The 24721-nt window shown below is 44.1% G+C and overlaps 9 protein-coding genes across 9 annotated transcripts; 3 read left to right on the forward strand and 6 right to left on the reverse strand.

Annotated features, from left to right (window-relative positions):
• Positions 1 to 127: 127 nt before the first annotated feature.
• PADG_08292 (uncharacterized protein) lies at positions 128 to 373 on the reverse strand (the record flags this gene model as incomplete). Its single annotated transcript, XM_010765218.1, has 2 exons — positions 128 to 171; positions 229 to 373. 2 exons carry the CDS (start codon positions 371 to 373, stop codon positions 128 to 130), a joined length of 189 nt encoding a protein of 62 aa, XP_010763520.1.
• Positions 374 to 780: 407 nt separating this feature from the next.
• Positions 781 to 4354, forward strand: PADG_08293 (ATP-dependent RNA helicase MTR4; the record flags this gene model as incomplete). The annotated part of the gene is made up of 6 exons (XM_010765219.1): positions 781 to 1518; positions 1570 to 1660; positions 1720 to 2784; positions 2835 to 3436; positions 3505 to 4070; positions 4174 to 4354. The coding sequence occupies 6 exons, from the start codon at positions 781 to 783 to the stop codon at positions 4352 to 4354; spliced, it is 3243 nt and encodes a 1080-aa protein (XP_010763521.1).
• An 893-nt stretch (positions 4355 to 5247) lies between these two features.
• PADG_08294 (uncharacterized protein) lies at positions 5248 to 6248 on the forward strand (the record flags this gene model as incomplete). The annotated part of the gene is made up of 2 exons (XM_010765255.1): positions 5248 to 5323; positions 5389 to 6248. The coding sequence occupies 2 exons, from the start codon at positions 5248 to 5250 to the stop codon at positions 6246 to 6248; spliced, it is 936 nt and encodes a 311-aa protein (XP_010763557.1).
• A 1245-nt stretch (positions 6249 to 7493) lies between these two features.
• PADG_08295 (uncharacterized protein) lies at positions 7494 to 8048 on the reverse strand (the record flags this gene model as incomplete). The annotated part of the gene is made up of 2 exons (XM_010765220.1): positions 7494 to 7921; positions 7976 to 8048. The coding sequence occupies 2 exons, from the start codon at positions 8046 to 8048 to the stop codon at positions 7494 to 7496; spliced, it is 501 nt and encodes a 166-aa protein (XP_010763522.1).
• Positions 8049 to 10023: 1975 nt separating this feature from the next.
• Positions 10024 to 11638, forward strand: PADG_08296 (uncharacterized protein; the record flags this gene model as incomplete). Its single annotated transcript, XM_010765221.1, has 4 exons — positions 10024 to 10347; positions 10467 to 10682; positions 10781 to 11378; positions 11496 to 11638. 4 exons carry the CDS (start codon positions 10024 to 10026, stop codon positions 11636 to 11638), a joined length of 1281 nt encoding a protein of 426 aa, XP_010763523.1.
• A 933-nt stretch (positions 11639 to 12571) lies between these two features.
• PADG_12423 (uncharacterized protein) lies at positions 12572 to 12856 on the reverse strand (the record flags this gene model as incomplete). The annotated part of the gene is made up of 1 exon (XM_010765284.1): positions 12572 to 12856. The coding sequence occupies one exon, from the start codon at positions 12854 to 12856 to the stop codon at positions 12572 to 12574; it is 285 nt and encodes a 94-aa protein (XP_010763586.1).
• A 3776-nt stretch (positions 12857 to 16632) lies between these two features.
• Positions 16633 to 17918, reverse strand: PADG_08298 (uncharacterized protein; the record flags this gene model as incomplete). The annotated part of the gene is made up of 4 exons (XM_010765222.1): positions 16633 to 17171; positions 17217 to 17368; positions 17447 to 17597; positions 17678 to 17918. 4 exons carry the CDS (start codon positions 17916 to 17918, stop codon positions 16633 to 16635), a joined length of 1083 nt encoding a protein of 360 aa, XP_010763524.1.
• A 1792-nt stretch (positions 17919 to 19710) lies between these two features.
• On the reverse strand, positions 19711 to 21093 carry PADG_08299 (uncharacterized protein; the record flags this gene model as incomplete). Its single annotated transcript, XM_010765256.1, has 2 exons — positions 19711 to 21030; positions 21088 to 21093. 2 exons carry the CDS (start codon positions 21091 to 21093, stop codon positions 19711 to 19713), a joined length of 1326 nt encoding a protein of 441 aa, XP_010763558.1.
• Positions 21094 to 22251: 1158 nt separating this feature from the next.
• Positions 22252 to 23337, reverse strand: PADG_08300 (ornithine carbamoyltransferase, mitochondrial; the record flags this gene model as incomplete). The annotated part of the gene is made up of 1 exon (XM_010765223.1): positions 22252 to 23337. One exon carries the CDS (start codon positions 23335 to 23337, stop codon positions 22252 to 22254), a length of 1086 nt encoding a protein of 361 aa, XP_010763525.1.
• Positions 23338 to 24721: the final 1384 nt, after the last annotated feature.

The raw sequence follows: 24721 nt of genomic DNA on the forward strand, positions 1-24721 counted from the left end.
CACATCACCACGGTCCAGATCAAATAAATAAACTTGCCAACACGTTTACTTGGTTTTCTTAGTTTGCCAGACTGTTTATCATTGTATTAGTGGTGTTTCACTGCACATATATGATGGTACATTGGGTTTAAGTATTACCAGCAATAGCGAAGGGAGCGCCGAAACCAACAGCTACAAGTTGTCAGCAATCGAATAGTGGCCACATAATTCGGAGAAATTCCTACTTACCCACAAAGCCCCAGTATCTCAAGAAGAAATACTTCGTCAAAGGATTAAAGGGGAGATTAGAGCGAGGGCCCTCTGGGTAATGGAAAGGACTGGCCATCTGCGGGCGGGAGGAGTGGAGGCCACGGCGGGCAATGGTGGTGGCCATTCTGGCACGGGTTGCGGTTTGAGCGATCATCTTGAACGGCCAGTTAGCAACAGACTGAGCGGACTGATGCCACTAGGGACTAGCCCGTACCTTTAGGATGCTGTCGAGGCAGAATTGACTTGGAGTTGTGTCGTAGACGGGAATATACAGAAGAATGTCTCTTGAACTCCTCGGGACGTTAGTTGGGCAACTCTTGCTGACTCAGCCTGAGTCCATAACACGTGATATAACTAGCTCCCAGCCAATACGAATCGGAGAAACCTTATCGGGAGAGTTTCGCCGATGCAATTTTGACAATTTTAAACAAACTTAGTCGCATAAAGAGTTGTATATAGATGCAGCTGGAGACTTTCCACAACGCAGCGTCGGAGGAATTAAAAGGGATTTCAGTGGACTGTCTACCCAACATGGACGATCTGTTCAATGTGTTTGAGGATAAACCCCTTTCAGGAATTCCTCCTCAAGGAGCCCCCAAACCTCGAGCCAAGAAGGACAAGAGCAGAAAGAGACAGTCAAATGGGCTTGTGAAGGATGGTTCTAATACGGCGGGAGATCAGGAGAATGGCGAGATTGTAGATACCCCGATGGAAGATGCAGGTGCAGCGGAACCTCCTGAAGCGCAAAATGGCCTACCCGACGCGAAGCGACAGCGCATTCAGGCAGAACCAGAGACTGTCGTTGCCGATACCTTCGAAACCGAGCAGTCGCGTGAGATCGCAGGCTCTGCCGGTCTTCAAGGCGCCCAGGATACCAAAGCTGTCGTCCTATCCCATCAAGTGCGCCATCAAGTAGCCTTACCTCCCGATTATCCATACGTCCCAATCTCGGAGCACAAACCTCCAGAATCTCCGGCCAAGACATGGAGCTTCACTCTTGACCCTTTCCAACAGGTCTCTATCGCGTCAATCGAGAGAGGGGAGAGCGTTTTGGTATCTGCTCATACTAGTGCTGGAAAGACAGTGGTTGCAGAATATGCCATTGCGCAAAGCTTAAGAAATAACCAGAGGGTTATATATACGAGTCCTATCAAGGCGCTGAGCAACCAGAAGTACCGAGAATTTGCTGCTGAATTTGGCGATGTGGGATTGATGACCGGTGACGTAACGATAAATCCCACAGCAACATGTCTCGTCATGACAACTGAAGTGAGTGCTATTTATACGTGGTTTTCGAGGCTGTCATTAATAATGTTACAGATTTTGCGATCCATGTTATACAGAGGTTCTGAGATTATGCGCGAGGTGGCCTGGGTAGTTTTTGACGAGATACATTACATGCGAGACAAGAGTAAGTTTTCTGGAATTAGAACAGCCGCTGGAACTTTCACAATATTAACATCTGCACAGCGCGTGGTGTTGTATGGGAAGAAACTATCATTCTTCTTCCAGATAAAGTTAGATATGTTTTCCTCTCCGCAACAATTCCGAATGCGATGCAATTTGCCGAATGGATTACCAAAATGCACAATCAACCATGCCACGTCGTCTATACCGATTTCCGACCAACCCCTCTACAACATTACTTTTTCCCTGCTGGTGCTGACGGAATCCATCTAATTGTTGATGAGAAAGGGGTTTTTCGTGAAGAGAACTTCCACAAAGCCATGGAGTCGATAGCAGAAAAGCAAGGCGAGGATCCTGCTAATCCGATGGCTAAAAGGAAAGGCAAAGGCAAGGATAAGAAAATAAATAAAGGAGAGGGTAGCAAGGGCCCTTCAGACATCTTCAAGATCGTAAGGATGATCGTGATGAAGAATTACAACCCGGTTATCGTTTTCAGTTTTAGCAAGAGGGAGTGTGAGGCCTTTGCCCTACAGATGAGCAAGATGGCATTCAACGATGAATCGGAGAAAGATATGGTCAGCAAGGTTTTCAATAGTGCCATTGAAATGCTCTCAGATGAGGACAAGGAGCTGCCTCAAATTAAACATATCCTACCGCTGTTGCGACTGGGGATCGGGGTTCATCACTCTGGTCTTCTCCCAATTCTCAAGGAAACTATTGAAATCCTGTTTCAAGAAGGCTTGATCAAAGTGCTCTTTGCCACAGAGACGTTCTCTATTGGATTGAACATGCCTGCGAAGACCGTGGTTTTTACGAGTGTCCGGAAATTCGATGGCGTAAGCCAGCGCTGGATTACTCCGTCTGAGTTTGTGCAGATGTCCGGCCGTGCCGGACGTAGAGGTCTGGACGACCGTGGCATTGTCATTATGATGATAAATGAGGAGATGGATCCGACAGTTGCGAAGGAGATCGTCCGTGGAGAGCAAGACAAGCTTAACTCAGCTTTTCATCTAGGTTATAACATGATATTAAATCTGTTACGAGTAGAAGGTATATCACCGGAGTTTATGTTGGAGCGATGCTTTTATCAATTTCAAAATACTGCTAGTGTAGCGGGATTGGAAAAAGGTATGTGTTCAAAACACAATATGTCAACAACTGTTCCTTTCTAATAGCAGTAGAACTCGTCGAACTGGAGAAGGAGCATGCCAGTATGGTAATTGCTGATGAAGGGACGATACGGGAGTATTATGAGCTGAGACAAAATATCGCGACATACACCTCAGATATGCAGAGCGTGATCACTCTTCCCAACTACTGTTTACGTTACATGCAGGTGGGGCGCCTTGTTCAAATACAATACATGGACTACGACTTCGGATGGGGCGCTGTTGTCAACTACCAGAGACGGAAACCTCCTAGAAACTCCCCGAATGAACAGTATCCCCCGCATGAGAGCTACGTTGTCGATGTCTTGCTCCCGATTTCGGAGGATTCGGCATTCACAACGAAAACCATAGAACCCCTGCCTCCTGGTATTCGACCCACACAACCGGGGGGGAAGGTCCGGTTAGAAGTTATTCCCGTGCTCCTTTATTGCATCAAAACAATCTCCCATATTCGACTTCGTTTGCCTCAAGACCTCAAGCAAGCTAGCACAAGGAACGGAATTCACAGGCATATTATGGAAGTTCAGAGGCGATTCCCCGATGGAGTTCCACTTATAGACCCCATTGAGGATATGGGCATCAGGGACGACTCCTTTAAGAAACTCCTAAGGGTACATGCTACTGCCACCACTGTTTAGCCTTAGCATTCTTTAGTTTTATTTACTAACTGCTCAAGCAGAAAATCGAAGTGCTCGAATCGCGTCTATTATCCAATCCACTCCATAACTCCCCTAGACTTCCAGACTTATATGACCAATACGCGGCTAAAACCGAACTTGCATCAAAGATCAAAGCGACAAAAAAGAAAATCACAGAGGCCATGTCGATAATTCAACTAGACGAGCTAAAATGTCGCAAACGTGTCCTTCGTCGCTTCCAATTCATCAACGAGGCGGAAGTCGTCCAGCTGAAGGCCCGTGTCGCATGTGAGATCAGTAGCGGCGATGAGCTGATGTTGAGCGAGCTCCTTTTCAACGGATTTTTTAATAACCTCACACCCGAGCAGTGCGCGGCTGTTCTTAGCGTGTTTGTCTTTGAAGAAACTTCCAAGGAAACACCGCCAATTTCCAAGGAGGAGCTTGCAAAACCGCTGCGGGATATCCAAGCTCAGGCGAGGGTTATTGCTAAAGTGTCGCAGGAATCTAAGCTGACTGTCAATGAGGACGAATATGTGAAGGGGTTCCGATGGGAGTTGATGGAGGTTATCTATGAATGGGCGAAAGGGAAATCATTTGCGGAAATTTGGTAAGCTTTTTATCTATTTTCGACACTTTATGCTATGATAAAAAAAATAAAAAAAAATACAGCACTTTTGCTAACTGGGCTTTTCTTCCCCCTATTTTTGTAGCAAAATGACGGATGTCTATGAGGGAAGCTTGATCCGCACATTCCGCCGGCTGGAGGAGTGTATGCGGCAGATGGCACAGGCTGCGAAGGTGATGGGTAGTGAAGATTTGGAGAAAAAATTCGAGAAGTCGCTGGAGATGGTGAAGCGAGATATCGTCGCAGCGCAATCGTTATATCTATAGAAACAGACTGCGGTGCTGCCTCGGCTGGAATGCATCATATCTCATCACTGATACTGTTCTCTCTCTCTCTCTTTTTTTTTTTTTTTTTTTTTTTTTTTTTTTTTTTGCTCCCTTTTCTCTTCCCTTTTCATTCGTTTCGTCCCCATCATATGCCCATCTCCCATCTTGCAACTGCATACAATGAAAACAATGTTGTGTATGTTGGCATATATGAACTGTATGCCCAGAATCGCATTGCATTGCAGTGGAGTTCAGGTAGGTCGTTTTTTTGCCGGTCCTTGGAAAAGAGGAATAATCGCCTACTATCTTGGTATAATTCTTTCTCCAATGTAACTCCGGTTCATCAGCAATAACTATTTTTCCTGCCGAACTATTGGCAGAATGCATTTTCAATGGCAGGTTATTTATCTACTTGTTGATTCTAGACATCCTGAGTCTTCCTGTGCACCTTATCATAGTTATATATTATGTTCATGAAGATGCCTGGATACGTGTATTGAAACAGACTAATTACAGCGTAATATTACAGCCTGTTTTGCCGCATTGCAACCCCAGATTCGACGTATTGTCACGTTTTACCAGTCTTAAGATTCGAGCAGTCGCGGTTGGCTGTTGCTGTAAATTACCGTACTCTCGTGCTCTCCGCTGGACTTTCTTCTCACCAACCAACGGCTACAACTTCAACTTCATCAATTTCTTCCACTTCTTCTCATTTCTACATCTCTGTTCTCTGGTTATTTCCCTCTTTTCCCCTGATCATCCTCCAACTCCTCCTTCTCTTCTCCATTACCAGTGCCCGAATAACCATCTCCCTCCCCTGCTCTTCCTTGCTGGCACACTCAGGCGGTTTGTTGTCAGCTGGACTTGGCTCCCCTCACCTTGTCTCTCCAAACATGAATAGCCTGCTGGCAACGCCTCCTGTTCCTCCACACTTCTACGAGCACGTTCGACTCTCCCCATCCCGGTCCAGTGAGTTGCTCTTGAAGAAACCGAATCATGAAGATGTGACTGTCCTGACCTGTGCGCTTATTTAGTGTCCTCCGCCAACTCCAGTGGCAACCGAAAACGAAAAGCTGAGGATGATAACCCTAGTGACCATGACACTCGGATGTCTGCTTCTCCCTCAAATTCCCCAGCCCTTGCCCCGAGACCTTTACCTACTGCTCGCCAAATAAAACGACCGAGGCCAAATATCTCGGGACGCCCTTTGCCTCTTTCCCGCCTTCTGGAGACGTTGGATACCGATGCGCTCCGTTCTGTCCTACGATCAATGTGTAACAGACACCCCGAGCTGGAGACTGAAGTTGTACATACCGCTCCTCGACCAAGTGTCAGCTCTGCCCTGCAGGTATTGAGCAACTACGAATCAACGCTTCAGTCCTCCTTCCCGCTTGGAGGGAATTCTTCCTCAGACTATGCATATAATCGCGTCCGCCAACACATCACAAACCTCCTAGACGCCTTGAATGATTTCACACCTCACTTCCTACCCCCCAACGAATCACAGGTCTCAACAGCTTTAAGCTATTTAGATGGCGCCACTGAAATTCTTCATCGACTTCCAAGATGGGACACGCCACAACATAATCTGGAGAAGGATGTTGCATATGAGGAGATTGCCAAGGCATGGATAGTGGTTATACGGGAGGCGGGGAAACGGGGTGGAGGCATCCAGCTGCAATATGGTGGATGGGATCTGAAGCTTTCAAAACACAACCAGACAGCGGGAGGAAAGCTTCAGGATGCTATCAACGTCCTTAGTTCCAGTCTCGGTTGGATGGGCGGTCACCAGGATTCATCTGCTAGTCAGGGAGGAGATCCCTCATCCATACGCCACCAGCTTCTCTCTGGGACTTATGGCAGTAGCTCTCCGCTCAAAGTTAGCAAGTGGTGACTAAGAGACACATTCTTCTCTATAGAGCCTACTTATCTTTTTTTTCTGGCTAATCTGTTGTACCATTCTACTGTCTATTTCCCGCATTTTTTCCCTTTTCTTTCTAGCTTTTATTTCCTCTTTTTGAAATCACCTCTTATGGCGAATGACACCCCTCTGAATGGGCATAGGCCAGTTTCTCCCTTGCATATTTTGTGTTTCTTTTGTCATCTTAACGACACGGTTACGATACCCACCGTATAGGGGATTAGAGTGATACATAGCCCACCGCTGGCGTTTTTTAAAAAATATTAGTTATTTGATTTGAACCTTTCCCCTCCCTTTTTCTTCCGCTTTTTTCCCTTCTCCATATTTTTGTTGCTGAGAAATTCACGTCACAAATCATTTCCATGTCCTACATGGGTTAACGGAATATGTAGGGGCTTTCTTTATCTCCACTTGTTTTCTTATATATGTCTTCTTGACACCCGCTTTCCCCTCATTTTCACGAAAGGTGTTTTGATACCTTTCCTTGCATCTTCCACTTTTTCATGCCATTTTCATTTTTCTTCCCCTTTCTCTGTCCGTGGTGATTTTGGCCTGCGCTGCCCCGATTGCATGGTTATTGTGTAGCTAGAGTACGCACATATATAATCTTCCTGATACTGATAAGCACACGCACAAATACGAATCCTTCCTGATGCTGTTTGTTATTAACCACTTTTACTGCATTCTCCCGAAGCGCCAAGCGCCATGAAACCTGCGTCTATATTCTTGTTCTTTGGGAGTCTTCTGCTAACCCTTGTTCCTCTGCTGTTTTCGAAACTAAAATGCAGGCGTTGTGAACTTTTTTCTTCTTAATTCTTTCACCAGCGAGATATATAGTAAACACAAATACAAAGTGGATATATCTATAGTAAATGAGTGTTCCTGTCCTTGTATAAAATATTTCGCAGCGTCATATTTTTATATATAATAATTTTTATGAGAAAGGCTTATGTTTTATTAGTTGTATATGAAAGATTCATTTGAAATGGTTCTGAATCTCCTTTCACTAGTCCTGGGCTGTTTTGCACAAATGTAAGAATTGCATTGTCATTGCCAATCAGTCTAATAATTCTGCTCTATCTAGAAGTTCTAACTACACTTGATAGATGGTAATACCAAGAAAAGAGAGAGGGAGAGAATCACCAGAATAGAGACAACAAAAAGGAGCAAACGAACTTATCCACAAACCCAATAAACACACCTCATTCACACTCTCGCTTAATCAGACCGATATCTCAACCCTCTGTTTACAGATCCTTCAAACCTCAACCGCAACTCCTTCCCCATCACAACTCCAATCTCCGCCTCTTCGTCCGCCAACACCTTAGCACAATTGCAAATCTCCAACTCCTCATCCGGCCTCCGCACCCTTGCCTCCGCAAAATCAATCATCACAACTTCATGCTCCACACGACCCCTATGATGGCCCCTGCCCAAACACCTCCTCCTCACACACAAATTTCGCGTCCGCAGCTTCTCACAGAGAACCTCATAATCGCCCAGCTTATTCACTACATTTAATAAGGTGCGGAAGATCGCCAGCCAGCACTCTGATGGTGCGTGTTTGCGGGTATCTTTCAGTGGGAAGCTGTTGTCGATGTATTTTATCAAGATGGCTGGGATGGAGAGGTTTGCGTGTGCGATGCCTTGGAGGTTCAGGTGGAACTAGACGGCAGTGTAAAATTGGGGGATCTGCGTACCTTGTAGCCGAGAGAGGCGGGTGTATATGGTACATTCTGCTTTGAAGTGTTTTAGGCAGGCTTTGCGGGACATGGCAGGCTTCTTCCCGGGAGCATACGGTGATAGAAAGTAACAACAACTGGCAGTTGTTTGTTAAGTTCAATGGGTTTGGCAAACAGAGGATATCAAGTGCAGCCAAAACGGGGAATGCCGTGGACATCGCTAGATTCATACCAAGAATACCCGATTTCAAATGTTGCATTGGGTATGGAAACTTCTACCTGAAGCACCAGGTATTGGAACGTGGTATGCCAATGATCATGTTATAACTTCATATTTCTTCTAAACTCCTCCCGAACATCGGGAGAATATATATTCTAGGCGACAGGCACCTTTTCCCCCGGTACTCGGTTTTATCAGCTTTGATAAAAGCTGACGGGACAATGTGCGTATAACACTACATTTCACAGATCCTCAAAGAGCAAATGTTAGAAACTGTTTTTGACTCTTCAGAGCATTCCGATAAGAGTTGACGATTGAAGAAATCAGAAATCCCGGTCAAAGAGACGTTGTTTCTTGCCGTGAAACCAGTAATTGGAGGAAGCGATGAGTGTATTTGCTCAAATAGCAATACGGAGTACAGAACTTCGTAATGAGACTAGGTAGCTTCATGGATAACTAGCAAGATCACTTTCAGAGTAGCAGAGATCCCAACTTTTCTCTTATTTTAACGGAGGTTGAGAAGGTTTGAAAAGTGACAGGTAGATGATCACCAATTACCACAAAAAGGTAACCAGTGGTAAATAACTAACCAATCAAGCTTATCTCCGTCGTGATGCTAGCGACAGGCTCGATAATGATGCAAAAGGAGAGTCGTTGGGCGTCAGTACCACCAGAAGGGTACAGGGAGAAGCCCTAGGACTTGCAAGATGCAGAATTGCATTCGAATCCACCCTTACGAGTTTGGGAACGACGAGGAAATAGATTAACTGTTGAATTGGTATGAAACACCGAAGCAAGAGAGAGAGTTACATAGAACCCCAGTGAACAGGTCTTAAATTGTTGATATATTGATGCTCCGCATCCCTCGCAGACGACTCCGAACAAAACAGGAAAATAGTAAAACTTCCTCATGTTGATATTTAATGAATGGAGTGGCTTTGAAATAAGCGATTAATAGTGCAAATTTTTCCATCTGGAATTTAGAAATGAAAATAATATCAGTAAATAAATACGGAGTGAATGAATATAAACAACTCTCGGCTTGTGGCTTCATCTTGGGCCAACCACCACGTGATATCAAAATAAGAGGGAATATTAGGTATTAATAATAACTAACTAGTTAATTGTTCGTTTAACTAACAGTTAAGTAACCAGACACCAACAACTTAACCTCGACGCATTCCACTCTTCACCCTTTAATCATACCAATGTCAAATTTTGGAAGCCGTCGCTGTCAGGTGCCTGTTTTCAACTTTGAGAGTGTCCATCCAGGACCCTAGTCTTCTGAGGTACTTCATGATTTTATATTGAAGAGTTTTTAATGCTAAGCCTTTCTGGTATGTGGGATGATTATCTAGAAGGAGAATTATATCACCAGACGTCCATTTGCCCTATGATGAAATTTAAACTGGGTCAGTCCGGCTGACTGCACAATTACCAAGTCCTATTTGGCGCTGCTAAAATGTTAGCAATGAAATCAGGTCCCGCAGCTGAACTCTGTTGCTCATGGTAGTTCCCTAATATTTGCACAAGCGAGTTTTGAGTTGGACCAAGCACTTGTATCTAGTTGGGCACACTCTTTAACGTCTTGGCAGCGAAAAAGCTGCCTGGACCCCCTAGATCTGCCATCCATACCATTCCGCATATTCAAACCACGTCCACATGCTGGAATTTCGCCAGGCAGGTTGTGCGTCAATACAGCAGTGGTGATGTGAATGAATTATCTTCATTCTTGTCATTCGCTCTGTCATTCCCTTCAGACGGGAAGTCAAAAGGTTCAAGCTTGAGCCTCAACCTGAGCCCGAGCCCGAACCCGAGCCCGAACCCGTTTGGGTGACCTGAGACCATGTCATCGGGAATTTTCCCGATCAGCAGCGATGGAAACAAAAGTAGCTACCGCGAATTGATTGTGTCTTCCATAAAAAAGAGATCTACCCTGTATGCCATTATCGCCTTATCGCTCCTGAATATTGTACTCCTCACAAACACACTTTATCGGGCCCAAAACTCGGTACAAAAAGTGTCAACGGGGCATCCGACACTATCTCCTAGACCACCAAATGTCCATGCGAATGCGACGGAGTTCATTAAACCACAGAATGTTGTCATTAGTGGCCTTGTCTTCTACGGTCGTCCTGATCGTGTCCAGTCCATGCGCTGCTACGTTGATGTATGTCATTTCCTTGCTGCTAAGATACTGGGAACAAAGGAGGTTGGGAGACCGGATGGAGATTGAGGGAGGGTGACGATATTCTGAAAGTTATGCTGACCACAAGGCTACTCATACAGCGTAACTTAGTCACCAATGGTGGCTGGTTGGATGAAGTTTTATGGGTCGTTAATACCGAGAATAAAGACGACTTGAAGTACCTCGATGAAGTCCTGGCCAGCTCTCCACGATACAAAAAGCTTGACCTTGGAAAAAAGGTCCGGGGACCAGAATTCAGGAAGATATGGAAGCATATGGAAAGGGGGAAGATATACGTTAAAATAGATGATGATGTGGTGAGTTCGATAGCAGAAAAGAAGCAATTCTTTTTGTCCTCCTCAGAACTAGCTCAGTTAGCATCCTGATTAACCATGCCTTTGCTTTCCGATATTAGGTTTGGCTAGCGGATGACACCATTCCTCGAATTGTTGACCGAAAATTAAGGCACCCCAATGATTTCGCTGTATCTGCAAACATAATCAACAACCCTCCGTTGAGTTTCATGCATTACCATGTCGGTGCCCTCCACCCTTACTTCCCTGAACTAGAAGGTGGCAAACCATCGGCAAAAGTCAGCAATAATACGTCATGGAAACCATCCGAGCATCCAGATTGGGAAGGGCCAGATAATTTCGAATGGGCCCTTGATGCTCCTCCTCCCGCAAAAGGTCATCGATGGCTGCGTGTCAAAGATGACAGGGCCATTGTCCGCACGCCGGTGACTCACTTGAAGTATGAAATGTGGGGCGATACGTATACAAGCTGGGCAATCGCCGCCCAACAGCATTATTCATTTTTAGAAAATCTGGAGAAGGATCGGCTTGACGTGTACAAATTCAATCTTCCATGGAATATGGATAATGAGCGCATCAGAATTAACCTCCTCGCTATTTGGTCCGACGATATACTTGACAGCAACATAGATAGCTGGCCTAAGGAGCGCAGTGACGAGGAGATGGTTGTTATGGAGCTTCCTAAGATGTATAGCCGACGTGAGTTCCCCGAGATATGCTCGATTTCTCAGTCTATATATCCCTCTCTTTTATATGCGTTAGCCCTGCCTCTCATGATGACCTTTCACAAATATCTAACATTTGACATTTCTCCAGCTGTCCAAATCGTGGGAGAAGCTCTCGCCGCCCATTTTAACTTCCAGCATCAACCCGGAGTGGCAGAAACAGATCTGTTGAGTCGATACAGTTCTCTCGCCAGGGAACGTTCATGTCTTCGGAAATCAACACCGGAGTCTTAAATCATTCCCAACACATGGGAGTGAATCTGTGAACTAGACAGGCCACCCAACGTCTCGACTAATTTATGCAATACGTCACGTAAGCTGCCCAATTCCAGTCTACCTGCACAAGCAAATGAACGCCACGTTTCATACAATTGAGCGGGTGAAGAGTTGAGCTTGCCCTAATTTCGGTGCTCTAATTCGGTGTACACGGAGCCGCCGTAGCCATGTCCTCTATATCCCATAGTTCATCAGAAACATTGTATAGCTTTGCGCTTTAATGTAACGTTAACTTTAATCTCTATCTTATTTTCGGTATCCATGGACACCCAGAGGCTAACCCCACCAGCTCTCTCACACACATCCATGGCAAAATTTGAGGGTGAGATCATGAAAAGGTACAGTTAAAAACTGTATATATAAACTGTATAAGAACAAACGGGACCCCCATGCCTTGACTTTTGCATATCATCCGGAGAACGGAATAACTCCGATCACCGATTCCCCACGTGGCGTCCTAAACATTTAAAGGTTTGATACCCGCAGATATGGTTTGGTTACATAATAACTTTAAACCGTAATTAGATCTGAGCTTAAACTCTCTGCATGTTAAGGGAGTTCAGACAGCACATCATTGCTGAACAGGAAGACAAATGAAAATGAACGTCGTAAGCCAGCTGACAGCAGCCTCTACACGATAAGTGAGTGTGAAATTGCATCGTTTCTCTCTGCTCTGCAAATAACTGGTAATCGTAGATTTGACAGTCTATTTGACCAGGTTATCCTGTACAATGGACATATCAAATGTGACACAACTATTATACCCATGGTGTTGACATTCTAAATTGTGAATACGGATAATGCCATTACATCTTGAATTAGCCGCGGAATGAGACCCAGTCAATGGGTTTACTGCAGGATAAAATGCCGTTGTCCTTCTCCCTCTTGGCATCAAACCTGTTCCCTGTCTAATAAAATCAAGGGTAGGAGGTGACAAGGAGGTGACCAGATCTGAGACTCATCAACCTGAGAGTCCTCAACTTTCGCCCACACATTCTGCAAGTGCTCCTTCTCTTTGGGGGAAAAGGGATATTGATTTGCAGCTCTAACTAGCTGGGCTACGGTAAGCTTGTTGGAATCGATGACTTTGCCGTTGGCGTCTAGGACGCCATCATCGCCGAAATGACTAAAACTGAAGCCGCTGGGATCCCTATTCAAGCGCTTCACAATGTCCATGGGATCTTCGGATTCTCTCCTTTAAGGCTGGAGTTGTCAGCATGGTGTCACTACCGGACTGAAATGGAATGAAGGAGTTAAAAAAAGAAGAAAGAAACCTCATGTGCAGTTAACTAGTTATCTTACCCGCCATCACACCAGTTAGTACGGATCTAAGGCTGAGAAAAGCCAAGGAGAATTTCATTGTTGCGGTTTCGTAATGTGACTTTTTAATGTAACTTTTTTCTGCCGGTACGTGCTGATAAACGCTCGATAGCCACTGCTTTGCTCGACTGGTCCTCCAGGATGAATTCGGCATGGTCACCCAGCCTCTATATATGGCTATCTTCTGAACTACTTGATGGCAAGTCATCACCGACCATCCACCCAGCGAAGGATCATTACTGGTAACTTCGCGGTTCGGGAAAAAGATCTAATGACCTGGGCACTTGGATAGATTGCCGTACATATGGACTCTCTGGTTCCGGATTAGGGCCTAATCTCTCACCTCTCTGCCTCCTGCTGGCTCGGTTCTGCCTCTCCTGAGACTCACCTTAATCTCGACGGTACTCACCTGCAGCAATCACCCCAATCCCACCTCTCAATGTATCCTTTTCAGTTTCTGTCCAAATCTGCGCGATTGCGAAATGCAATCGCTCGGTGGCCAAAACAGTAAGGATAGCGTAGCGTCAAAATTTCTCTAGAGCTATTGTTATCAGATGCTGCCTGCGTTTGCCTAAGATGGGATGAAATTTCCCTTCTGTCTTACGGGTCGACCGGCATTGCTACTTTTGAGGATTTTATTGAGAAGCTTTTATACTCATTGGATCTCAGCCCTATTGAAGAATTCTTATATTCCCCTATCCCCTGTCCGTAAGTTCTTGCTCAATTAGCGTGATTTCAATTAGTGTATGGAATTTTGCACCGGCGCCATTCAGTAGCCAATAAGATCCCATCAAAGTTTTTATGGATGATAATTGGTCACTTGGTTTGCGATTCCTCCTTGAGCTGGCGGATGTGTATGGAATTCAACATGTTTGAAGCTGCCAACCAACAATGGAATCCACCAAAAAACCTATCAAACCCAGTGGCAATACTCCATATAAAATTAAATCTTATGGGCCAGCTAATTAATTGATTCTCCAGGCCATATGAAGACACCTAAGAAATAGCAAGCAATGGGTCTCTTTATTGACCACTAAGCTACCTGCTGAGCCCGCCATTGAATCCTCTATAAGCACTGAAATTCCTGTCATTCAGTAGGTAACTCCTTACTCAGTTTACTTTGACAACTACTTTACCTCCATTGCTGTATTCAAATTACTACGTGAGAAGGGATATGGTGCTTGTGGAACTACTCGACCAAATCAGGCTCCATCTCTTCTATCTGAACTTAGAGAGCATACGGCAGCTATTCCATGGAATACTCTGCATGCCATTGAGAATGAGAATGTTCTCTGTCTTGCCTGGCAAGATAATATGGTATTAGCACTGACTACAATCCATTCATTGGACACCTTTATTGAGCGTACTCGAAAGCGGCCTGGAGAGCTCTCAACAAATGCTAAAATTGTACAGAAGATCTTTGAAGGTCAGCCACAAAAGAGATTGAAAATTCAAATTATAGATGACTATAATCATAAGATGAATGGGGTGGGCCTAGCAAATCAGTTCTGCACAGCATATACTAGCCATAGAATCACTATCGAACCTGGCTCCCTATTTTCTACTGGCTTATTGATTCTGCACAGCATGTCAAAATATGCCTCTCTGTTTGAATACTTGGTGTTGGGAGGAATTCTATGCGATTACCCAATCTAGTAGTGACACCTTAATACACGGTAATACGAAAGTTACCTTAATAATTCAATGAGAAATCATATAATATACACTAATTGAGACCGCGCTAATTGAGCAAGAACTTACGGACGAGGGGATAATCTTATGAATATATAAAAGTTGACGCATATATGGGAATAAAGGTGATATAAAATATATAGTTCTGCGGAACTGAACGCTTTCAGTAGACGCAACTAGAATGTCTACGATAAAGATTCGAGAAGAGATATTAATGATTTCCTTAGATAGGATGATGGTGTGTGGGGGCAAGAGGTCACTAATGGTATCAAATTTACAGACACTGGACGGATACTGGACGGACACTTCCACTGGCAAACTTCTTGTGAGGACATTGATTAGGATAGAATTGTCAAAATAGCAGAGAGCCGATAGTGAAAAGTATCAAGCAATGCATTTGAGGCTGGAAAAGAAATTGGCCATCTCCTTGTCAACCCAGCATTTAGTATAAACTCCTGCAAAATCAATCAGATATGCATATGCATCCTTCTTCTATCATTGAATGCATGGTTGATGCAACTAGCAAGCTAATGAGTTATGAAGCACTCCAAATAACCAATCAATTAACTGGTCATCCCCTCACTTGTTAATTGAAATTTTTGGAGCCGAGGGAAACCACTATCTCCCTGTGCTGCATTAATCTGTGGAACGTGGTGAAACGATATCTCGTAGTGTGTAAATTTCCACGGAAGATAAAAGCCATTTAGAGACCGCTCTGCTCTGTGAGTGATCAGTAAATAAGCAAAGCTGTTATGACTCACATCAATGTTATAGAAGGCAAAGTTTTATAAAAGGAGTGTATTTGATATCTCGAGATTCGTTATTCAGCAGTTTCTAGGGGGGGGGGGGGGGGGGGGAGAGGCATCAAAACCATTGAAAATAGAACTTATAGATGCAAATGCAACAGCAAAATATCCAAGATATGGCTGAACGGAGCCAGGAAAGGCAAACGACGACCGTAATATACATTGACATTTCAATCCCTGGTAGAAGCGGATATAAATAACTAGGACCAGTTCGTCAAGCAAAAGACAATCCTAGAACCTCAAAAATATCGAAAAATCCAGAGAAGTGAACTGCTGAGCCCCAAGGAAGATCTCAGGCTCCTGGCACGTCCTGAGGTTCCAACTTGTCGTATATAATGAGACGGGATATATGACACTTTTGGATATCCCTATACGGATAAGGCCGTAGTTATCAGGCTCAAGAACTCTGCCCCACGACTACGGAGCTCGAAGAAACGATTTGTTTATTCTGCAATGTTCATCACCTTTGCCATTCGGTGCCGAAACATTAGCTAATATCGTGCTGAATGAGAAGCGTGAATCGACTGAAAATAAACAAAATCGTCATTTCATTGCTTCCAGGCATAATTGCAATCCCAGGGCCGCGGATACTTCATGTCTGGTAACAAAGAAGTTATCCATTATTTGATTTCTTGATTGTATCTAGGATGGTGGTCATGAAAATGGGTATGTTCTAATGCTGGGTAGGCAAAATAATGGCCAATAAAATGATGAAGGCGACAGGCAAAAAAATCTCCTCACAAATCAAGCTGTGCACTGAAAAGATAAAGCAATAGTATATAAATTCTCATGTAGTTAAGCTAAAAATTAGTACCTCCTGGTCTATAAATAGAAAAATGGAAAATGGTGAAATCTGTATCAGATACCTGGAAGCATGCTGTTTTTTGAGAGTTGTAGATGTCCCTTTGATTCGCCGAAATAAAAGTCAAAAAAAAAATATAAAATAAAATAAAATAAAGAACCTCAATAAACCAATTTGTGAAAGAAAGAATGAAGTGGGTAGCAAAACGAAGTGTTTACAATTAAGGGCTGAAATGCCTACGCAGATGTCTAGCTGAAACAGCCCAGTCACACACACGAGATCAACCTGGAGAACGGGAAAAAGCCCCACGATGGAGAAATGGAATATATCGGCTACCGCGTGGAACTCACACAAGGGCTGATGGGACTTGAGGCAGCACTTAGTTGTTGATACCGCTCTTCCACAACAGTAGGAAGTTCCTGTGCTGGAGAAAATCCACCGGAGTGACTCAGCTCCTCAACCGATTTAAAGCCCTCCCGTGACATACAAGTTCGTTGAGGACCCTGCCTTGAGGTCTGCCTTCGGGTGGGCACTAGTGCAGGTCCATTCGATCCCTCATCTTCATGAACCTTGCCGGACGAGGGTAGCGATGGAGGTTTATTCCACTTGCTACGGCCAAGCAAGAGTCCCAGAATGATAATCGAGATGAAGAGAATAGTTCCTACAATGATACCGGATATCTTTGCTGCTTCTGTGTTCTGTTTCTCATGTGGTTTTCGGCTACGTTCTCCAGTGATCCGACTTGTGGTTTGCGAAATTATGGGCGCAAGTGGAGCAGTTGGCATGGCTTGGGAAGTGATGGAGGTTGTAGATAGATTCGAGAATAGATTCGTGTATAATAACCCCTGGGAGGTGGTAGATATTGTGGCATCTGGAAGTATAAAAAGGTAAGCTATTGTTCATACATAATAATTACGTGGCTCTGAGGGTATACCTGTAGGCATGACTGTTCGAACTTGGATATAGCGATATAGCGTCCAAGACTGCGACGTAACCTGGCAGAGGATTTGCTTCATGGACGTAGGCACATCGAAGTATTCATAGATAGCCACTGTCGCGCAGTTCGAGCTATGAGCATGGTGTTGTCATATATTGATTAATACCTGCCCAGGATATTTCTAAGTTTCCCTGGGAGAGCCACCTTACCAGGTAGTTTTCATATTGTTATCAAAGGCCATTAATCCGTTTTTGCACTCCGTCGGCATTGCACATCCTGCCGAATCACGCGTGGGGCAACATCTGGCATATCTACCGGACGTTGTAAAGGATTCACCCCGATTGCATTTTAAAGGCACATCTGTGAGGGATAAACAGGTTAAACACGTATTTTGTCCTCAAGAAAGTTCACCCCGGGAGCAAACCCCATCTTGCCCGTACCTGAAATAGTTCCTGATACCTTGGAGGTATAGTACCCTATAAAATCTGACGGGAAAGTCGTGATCGTAGTGGTGGCGGTACTCGTGATAGTAGCACCAGCAACGAAACAGTTCAAAAGCAGACAAGCGATTGAAGCAAACCGAGGTATTCGGAATCGGTCCATTGACCCATTTGCTCCAAATGTATAGAGAATTAGGAGGAATAACCTAACAATAGCAAAGAACTGAGGTTGGGCAACCATTGAAGGAAAAGAAAAGGAAATACCCAAGGGTGACTGCGAAAGACCTGTTATAGCATCTAGTGAGGAAATTGTCTTCCAGTCTGGGTATCGTGGGACAAAAATTGACGATGCAGCCTCATATTTCTTTTTCCAGTCATGAAGAAATTATAAAGGGGTAATAATGTATGTTGCTGAGAGGCGTATCCGCGTGCATTGGAAGCATTCAGATCTCCAATATTAGCTGGGGTGCCGTGTTGAGTGCACCGCGCATTGGGAACAAAGGCTTGATATGGGATGTGGGCATCCACTCAGACAAGAAGTAGTGTTCCATTAATTCGCTATGCCGATCCGAATCGGGCGCATTTCATGGATTGCCATGTTTAGTCGAACAGCCTAATGGAAATAAAGGAACATTCACAGAACTATGATGCGGGTTTGTACAATCGAAGGAACAACCTTCAGTTTCCAGAGGGGAATGAATCTGTTTTCAGGCTCAGAAGCGTGGCTCTGACCACAGCAGTGAGAAGATATGGAGCAGCTATTTTTGCTTTGACGGGAGCATCGAAGAAATAAGTAAAGCGGATGAGAAACGAAAATGCGGGTTAGGGGACGATCCCTAGGTCGTGGCTGAGAAGTTGCATGTTCAATGACCAATAAAGTCGCGATCCCTTCCATCTTGATCAGCCGTTTCTGCCCCTTTCTTTTTCCTTTATTTCAGCCGGGGCAATAAATATTAGCTAGCTGCATAAGATTGTATGGGCGTTGCTCAAGATACCGTCGCCGCTTGATGGATTTTTGGTAACTATCCTGTGCCAACCAAGTCATTGTTGGAGTGCTACGAAGCGTCTCTGCCCATCTCGCGGAGTCCAGGAGAACTATCAGATCCTCGCAGATATTAAGCAACTAGTTAAACGCCATGATGCGCAATATCACTCCCAGATAAATATAACTAACAAGCATGCTTCGCTCGCTACGCTCACTGCGGCCGGATAATTATACCACTGATCATGTGACCTGCTGGCACTCAATCGAACAAATATACATACAGTGTTATATCTTAGAGGATGTTGGCAGGTTCTCATGTCGTCAATCTTTGCCTACCTCCGGCTGTAAATTGGCATTCAATTGAGTGTGATGTCTGGATTTTCACTCAACTTTTCAAACGCAGCCTGATACAGAAAGATATCAGCAGCTGACAGAAAAGAGATCAGAGAACACACAGACTGACTGAAAATTGTCATAGATGCTGCAAGATAGCAGGATCAATTTTGACATCACAGCTATTTTGAATGTTCTGATCAAATTTTGATGGGTGTTACATGTGTGAAGTGTACGCCCAAAATTGTTTTTCAATTATATATTGAGAGAAGAGATACAAATGAAAGGCAACTATAATTTTGTTTGTTCACCTCATCAGGTTAAATACTCAACAAGACTTTTGACAAAACAATATAATAAGAGTCAAGAACACATGGACAGTGACACTTCGGTGAGGTCTGGACGGACTTAAGACGCTTGTATTAATGCTCACATCATACGGAAATGCCCAAATGGCAATTTATCAACTGAACAGTTAAGAGCACACATCATCATAAGTCTTTGGATCCATTAGTTGGCATAGCCGCGATACCAGACTGTAGACCCAACAAAATGAGACAAAGAAAAGAGAACAAGGAAAGTGGTTTATACATACCACGTGCTTCCATGATCAAATAATATAAATGCAAAGGGGCGACTATTTTGGAAGTGAGATGAGATAAATTGACGCAGAAAAAAAAATCCAAGGGCAAAGCAAAGGAGACTCCTGGGTAACTTAGATAATGACACTCTTCGCTACGCGAAGAAGCCAGCTAACGTCAGACCATCCACCCTGATCACCCGGCTTTTCTATGGGTGGCATGGTGAGAAGTTCTTCTGCATCCCTCTCAAAGGTTGTTTCACTTGCGGGTTCTAAACCTTCTGGATCCCGCTTCAAATCGTTCCCGTGATCTTCATCCAAAGATTGATACTGGATTATGATATCGCCAACCCGGCGCTGTTGGCGTGCAGGCTCAGCAACTACTCTGGGGCCTTCCTCCTCGACGCTAAAAAGTGTCCATTCAACCAGACTGTCTATCCATCTACCAAGGCCCAAACTGCAGTTGCGGTTCAGACGTTGCATTTCAGCCTCATCCACCTCATCCTCCTCGTTTGTTTCAGAATCTGAGAATTCTGAGCCCGACGGTGAAAACGAATGGTCAATAGTGGAACTTCTTTGTGACCCAATTGTGTATCTTCTCTCATTCATCCCATGGACTCCTCGCTGGCCCACCGTGTTTGTCTGGCCCAAGGACCACATTTCATTCCGTAGGTTATCGTCAACAAAGTCTGGGACAAGTTCAACTGCATCATCAGTTACTGATGCATTGACCTCTCGGTCTTGTCTTTCGAGAGCTGCTGCAGTCATCGAAAGTTCTACTCGACTGCCGAATCTGCTGGCAGGATGAGAGCTGGAAGGTCGCCGTGAAAGAGCTATGGGTGTTGATAAACCCGAACGTTGCCTACGGCTGCGGCCACGGTACGAGCTATACGAGCGACGTCTGAGGTCATCATCAGGATTCGCCTCAGAGACAAGGCTCGTTGAACTATCTCTTTTCACGAGCCAGCTCTGTCCTTTTTCTTCTCGTGTCGACGATGATAACGCCAAACCTGTCCTCAAAAGCCACTCTGGGTCCTGACGTGCAGTTGCACTGAATAGCTTCGGCCTATGTGTGTAGCTTTTAGCCCTACGATGGTGATGGATTTGCTCGGAATTCATTTTGTCCAGGTTTGTGTCGCTCTTCTGACGTGCCATTGACTTTCTTTTTGAAAGATTGGTGTACGACGCATTTCGAGAGTCAGAGAATAGGGGTGGAGTTGTTGGAACGGAAACACTGGCAAGGTAAGATGTTGTAGCAGGGTGGGGACTATATGCATATCGTCTAGGGGGTTCTGAATCGTCTTGAGGAGAATGAAATGTGTCAAAATAGGATCCATCATCATCATCATCATCAAGCGGGAATCTGGAGGTCAACGGGGCAAGTGAGACATGTTGAAGAGAGATATGAGAACGGCGGGAGCGAAAAGAAGGTGGTGTATTAGAATGCGGTAAAGACTGCATTGGAGTTAGCAAACAATAGAACAGGCTATGAAACATTTCCAGGTTATATACCTCCATAATTAGTAGGTAATGGAATATGAAATTTGTAGTATATTCCACATGTATAGGTTGCTCTAGAGGGACAACGTGAGGCACTGAAGATATAATATCGTCGATGGAAGATCTGACGAATGATTTCCAGAGACTCTAACCCGCAGGATACAAACAAGCAGACAAATTATGGCACACAGCATATAAGGCCAGGCCGTAAGAACTAGAAGGGTTAGATTGAGCCCCCAAATATCCTGCGGAAGAGAGAATGTTGAAGAATAGTGAAAGATGTTTTGACCTCTGAAGTCAAACTGCGGAGTGCGTAAGTATGATGTCGTTCAATTTAGATGTGCGGCTCGATTGAACGTTAAGCCCTAAGTTTGTCTGAAAAACCATCCACGTGATACGGCTGGAGCCCGCGAGGGTTAAATTTTTCTATAAAAAAACCTGTAAAGGAATGAATGCTCTAAATGTGATGAACTGATGATGACGGTTACTGGAAGAATTCGGCGCTGCCAAAGAAATGATTTTTTAAAAGAGATGGGGATGAATTCATTGATGTAACTATAGAAACAGCTCCAATCGTGCAAGTATTTTCTCCATCTGCTGTTGACTTTATTAACCAAAAGTGAAAAGTGAGATAAGATTAACGTACTTCATTAGTTACTATTTGAAGAACCCAAGTCTATTCTATTTGGACGAAGTTTACTCATGAGTGGATGCCGGACTATCTCACAAACATTGGGCAGAAGAACATAAATCCATGAAGTCGAATGAGGTAAAAATTTTTATCAGGACAATATCTCTTTCCTACGGTGTTGGTATGACCAATATTTATCCTGACTATTGTGCATTGCGCCAAAAAGGTGCTTGCATCTTATAGACTAATTGCAATCAGTTAATTTTCTCTTTTGCATTTGCCAACAGTTTTGATGACACTGTTTTCAACTTTTCCATTTTTTCTCATCGTTTTCAGCAAATTATTGATAGTTGTTAAAGAATGTGTAACCCGTGGATATTTCAAGAGACGATCGTAGGACTAGATTAATCCGTGCACGCCCGAATATTATCTGCAACGTTATTTGATTATTTCGATGCTCTCTTTCAACGTTCGTTTCATTGATAGGAGCGCATGAAGTTCTATTTTGATAAGCTCTAGGCATTGAATAGTAGACCATGTTTATGCTATACGATCTGCCCCTTGTTAACAACAAACGACTCCAGTGCCGAAATAGCAGCCCACAGTCGGTTTTCCGCCTCAAGAAATACTAGGGACCGGCTTTTGTCATAAAACACCTCGTCACTCACTTCTTCAGGGTGCCGGGGTAGGCAGTGCATAAATCGCCAGCCTTCTTTGGCTCCGCTGCGCTTTGCTAGGTCTGAAGTAATTTGGAACCCCTGGAATGCCTTGATTCTCTTTGCCTTTTCATCTTCCTGTCCCATAGACACCCATGTATCCGTCACAAGAATGTCTGCACCATTAACAACTTCCTCCGGAACGTTAGTGTGAGTAATATTTCCAGGAGACTCGATTCCGATGCGAGCTTTCTGAATTAATTCCTTAATATGCGACGGCATTTCATATCCCTTTGGAGTTGCGACGGCCATATCAACACCAAGCTTAGTAGCACCAATTGCCATATCGAATAAAACGTTGTTTGCATCCCCGACCCATGCAATTTTTCTTCCCTCTAGGCCTAGGTTAGAAGTTGATGATAGACTAGACTTGTGTTGCGGTGGGAAAGCCTCGTAGATAGTGAGGAAGTCGGCAATGGCCTGTAAAGGGTGAAATGTGTCGCAGAGGGCATTGATGACAGGGACCCTGGAGTGTTTGGAGAGTTCTGCAATGTCGGAATGTGGTCCAACCCGAGCGATGATGCAAGACACCATGGAAGATATTACTACTGACGTATCGTAAAGTGACTCATTCACGCCTAGCTGGATATCGTCCTTCCCAAGAAACATTGGATGTCCACCCATAGATATCACTGCAGCTTCTGTCGACACGCGCGTTCGTGTACTTCGCTTGGAAAAGATCATGGCGATCGTTTTTTGGGACAACGATCCCATAAGAGATTGGGGTATTAATCCAGATTTCATGGAATGTTTATGTGTGGCGGCATTGCGGATGAGAGTTGTAAACTCCAAAGGAGTAAGGTCTGCGATAGAAAGAAGATGCCGGGGACCTGCAGAACTAGAGCAAGATGAAGATTGCCGCAATTGCGAACTCATATAGCGGAGAGCCCTGGCTGCACAACGGGATGACAGCATCATGGAAGCAAAATTAGAAGCCTGAAGGAGATACGCCGGTATTTTGGGAGAGAGGTGGAAAAGAATGCGCTGGGGCACAGGTTAGAGGAATGCTGGATTCTGTGCTTTAACAATCCGCTGCAAATTGGGGGAAATACCAATGTGGGAAAAAGAAGAAGTTCAGAAATGAATTGAGAGCAATTCAATGTCCGTAGCTAGGGTGATTCTGGCAAATGGGCTATCCTTGAAAGATAGCTTATTAACCCTGGCCGTTAGAACTGCACCTAGCATGGATGGAGGAAAAGCTCCAAGGTTAGACTGATGGTGGATTGGCGTTGAAATTTTTAGTCATTGACGTAAATAACTAGTTAGTTAACTAGTTATTAACTAATATAATTCCCGACTGAGCAAATTCAAACGCCGCAGCTAATGTATCAACATACATCTTTGATGTGCTAGAATGCCACCAATTCACAATAAAAACCATAATTACTCTGTAAAAAGAGAGGACGGAATTGAGCTTGCAATTTACTTCTTAAAAGATGAAAAACCTACTTCAATTCGTTAAGCAGCAAGGCTGCCTGGTGTTATATATTATATTTTTGGCAACTGATTGAACAGTTATTCTTCAATTGGAAAATGGTCAATTGCTTATGCCACAGTCAGACCTGGATTGTATACACAACAACTTCATTACATCCTCAGCTTTCTGGTCAGTGTTTCGTGCCAGTCTCTTACAACATACAGATATAACAGATTCGGCACCAACTCCTGCACAATCAATGGTTTTGGAAAATTCTCCCTCTGGGTATTCCTCTGGACAATACCCTGAGCAATTTCTTTCTCTGAAACCACATGCAGATATTACTGATTCAGCACTAACATCTGTACAATCTTCAGTCATAGACGTGAAAGAATAAACATGATTGTATCACTATCCATGCAGCGGACTCGAATATTTTCCTGCAGCCGCGTCAATCCAAAACCCACTATTTCTCATCATAAGCAATCATCCTCATAGGTTTTCAGTTTCTGGAACCAGAACTATCAATAAATCGAGAGCCGCGTCGAAGGTCTGGGAATTCGAGAATCGCATGTACTGTCCTGGCTGGAGGTGGTGACCAGAGATAACAACAGTGTTTGATAATGGAAAGAAGATATTATCAAGATCGGAATCTTTTGAAATCATTATTCTCCCAGAGTGTCTCCACAGAATGTAACCATTGCCCTACATATAGTCAGCTTTTCTCTTCTTGCTTCTTGTACCCCGCTGAATTTTCTGTACTGGTTTAAAAAGGTCTATTTTTTTAAGAAAGGGCTCAAGCTTGGCGTTACGCTCATCATCATCACACAACGCCGCAGTTTCATCGACTTGACTTTTTTTTTTTTTTGAGATTGTAAATCA

Source organism: Paracoccidioides brasiliensis (assembly GCF_000150735.1).
Source record: "Paracoccidioides brasiliensis Pb18 unplaced genomic scaffold supercont2.15, whole genome shotgun sequence".
Taxonomy (NCBI): Eukaryota; Fungi; Ascomycota; class Eurotiomycetes; order Onygenales; family Ajellomycetaceae; genus Paracoccidioides; species Paracoccidioides brasiliensis.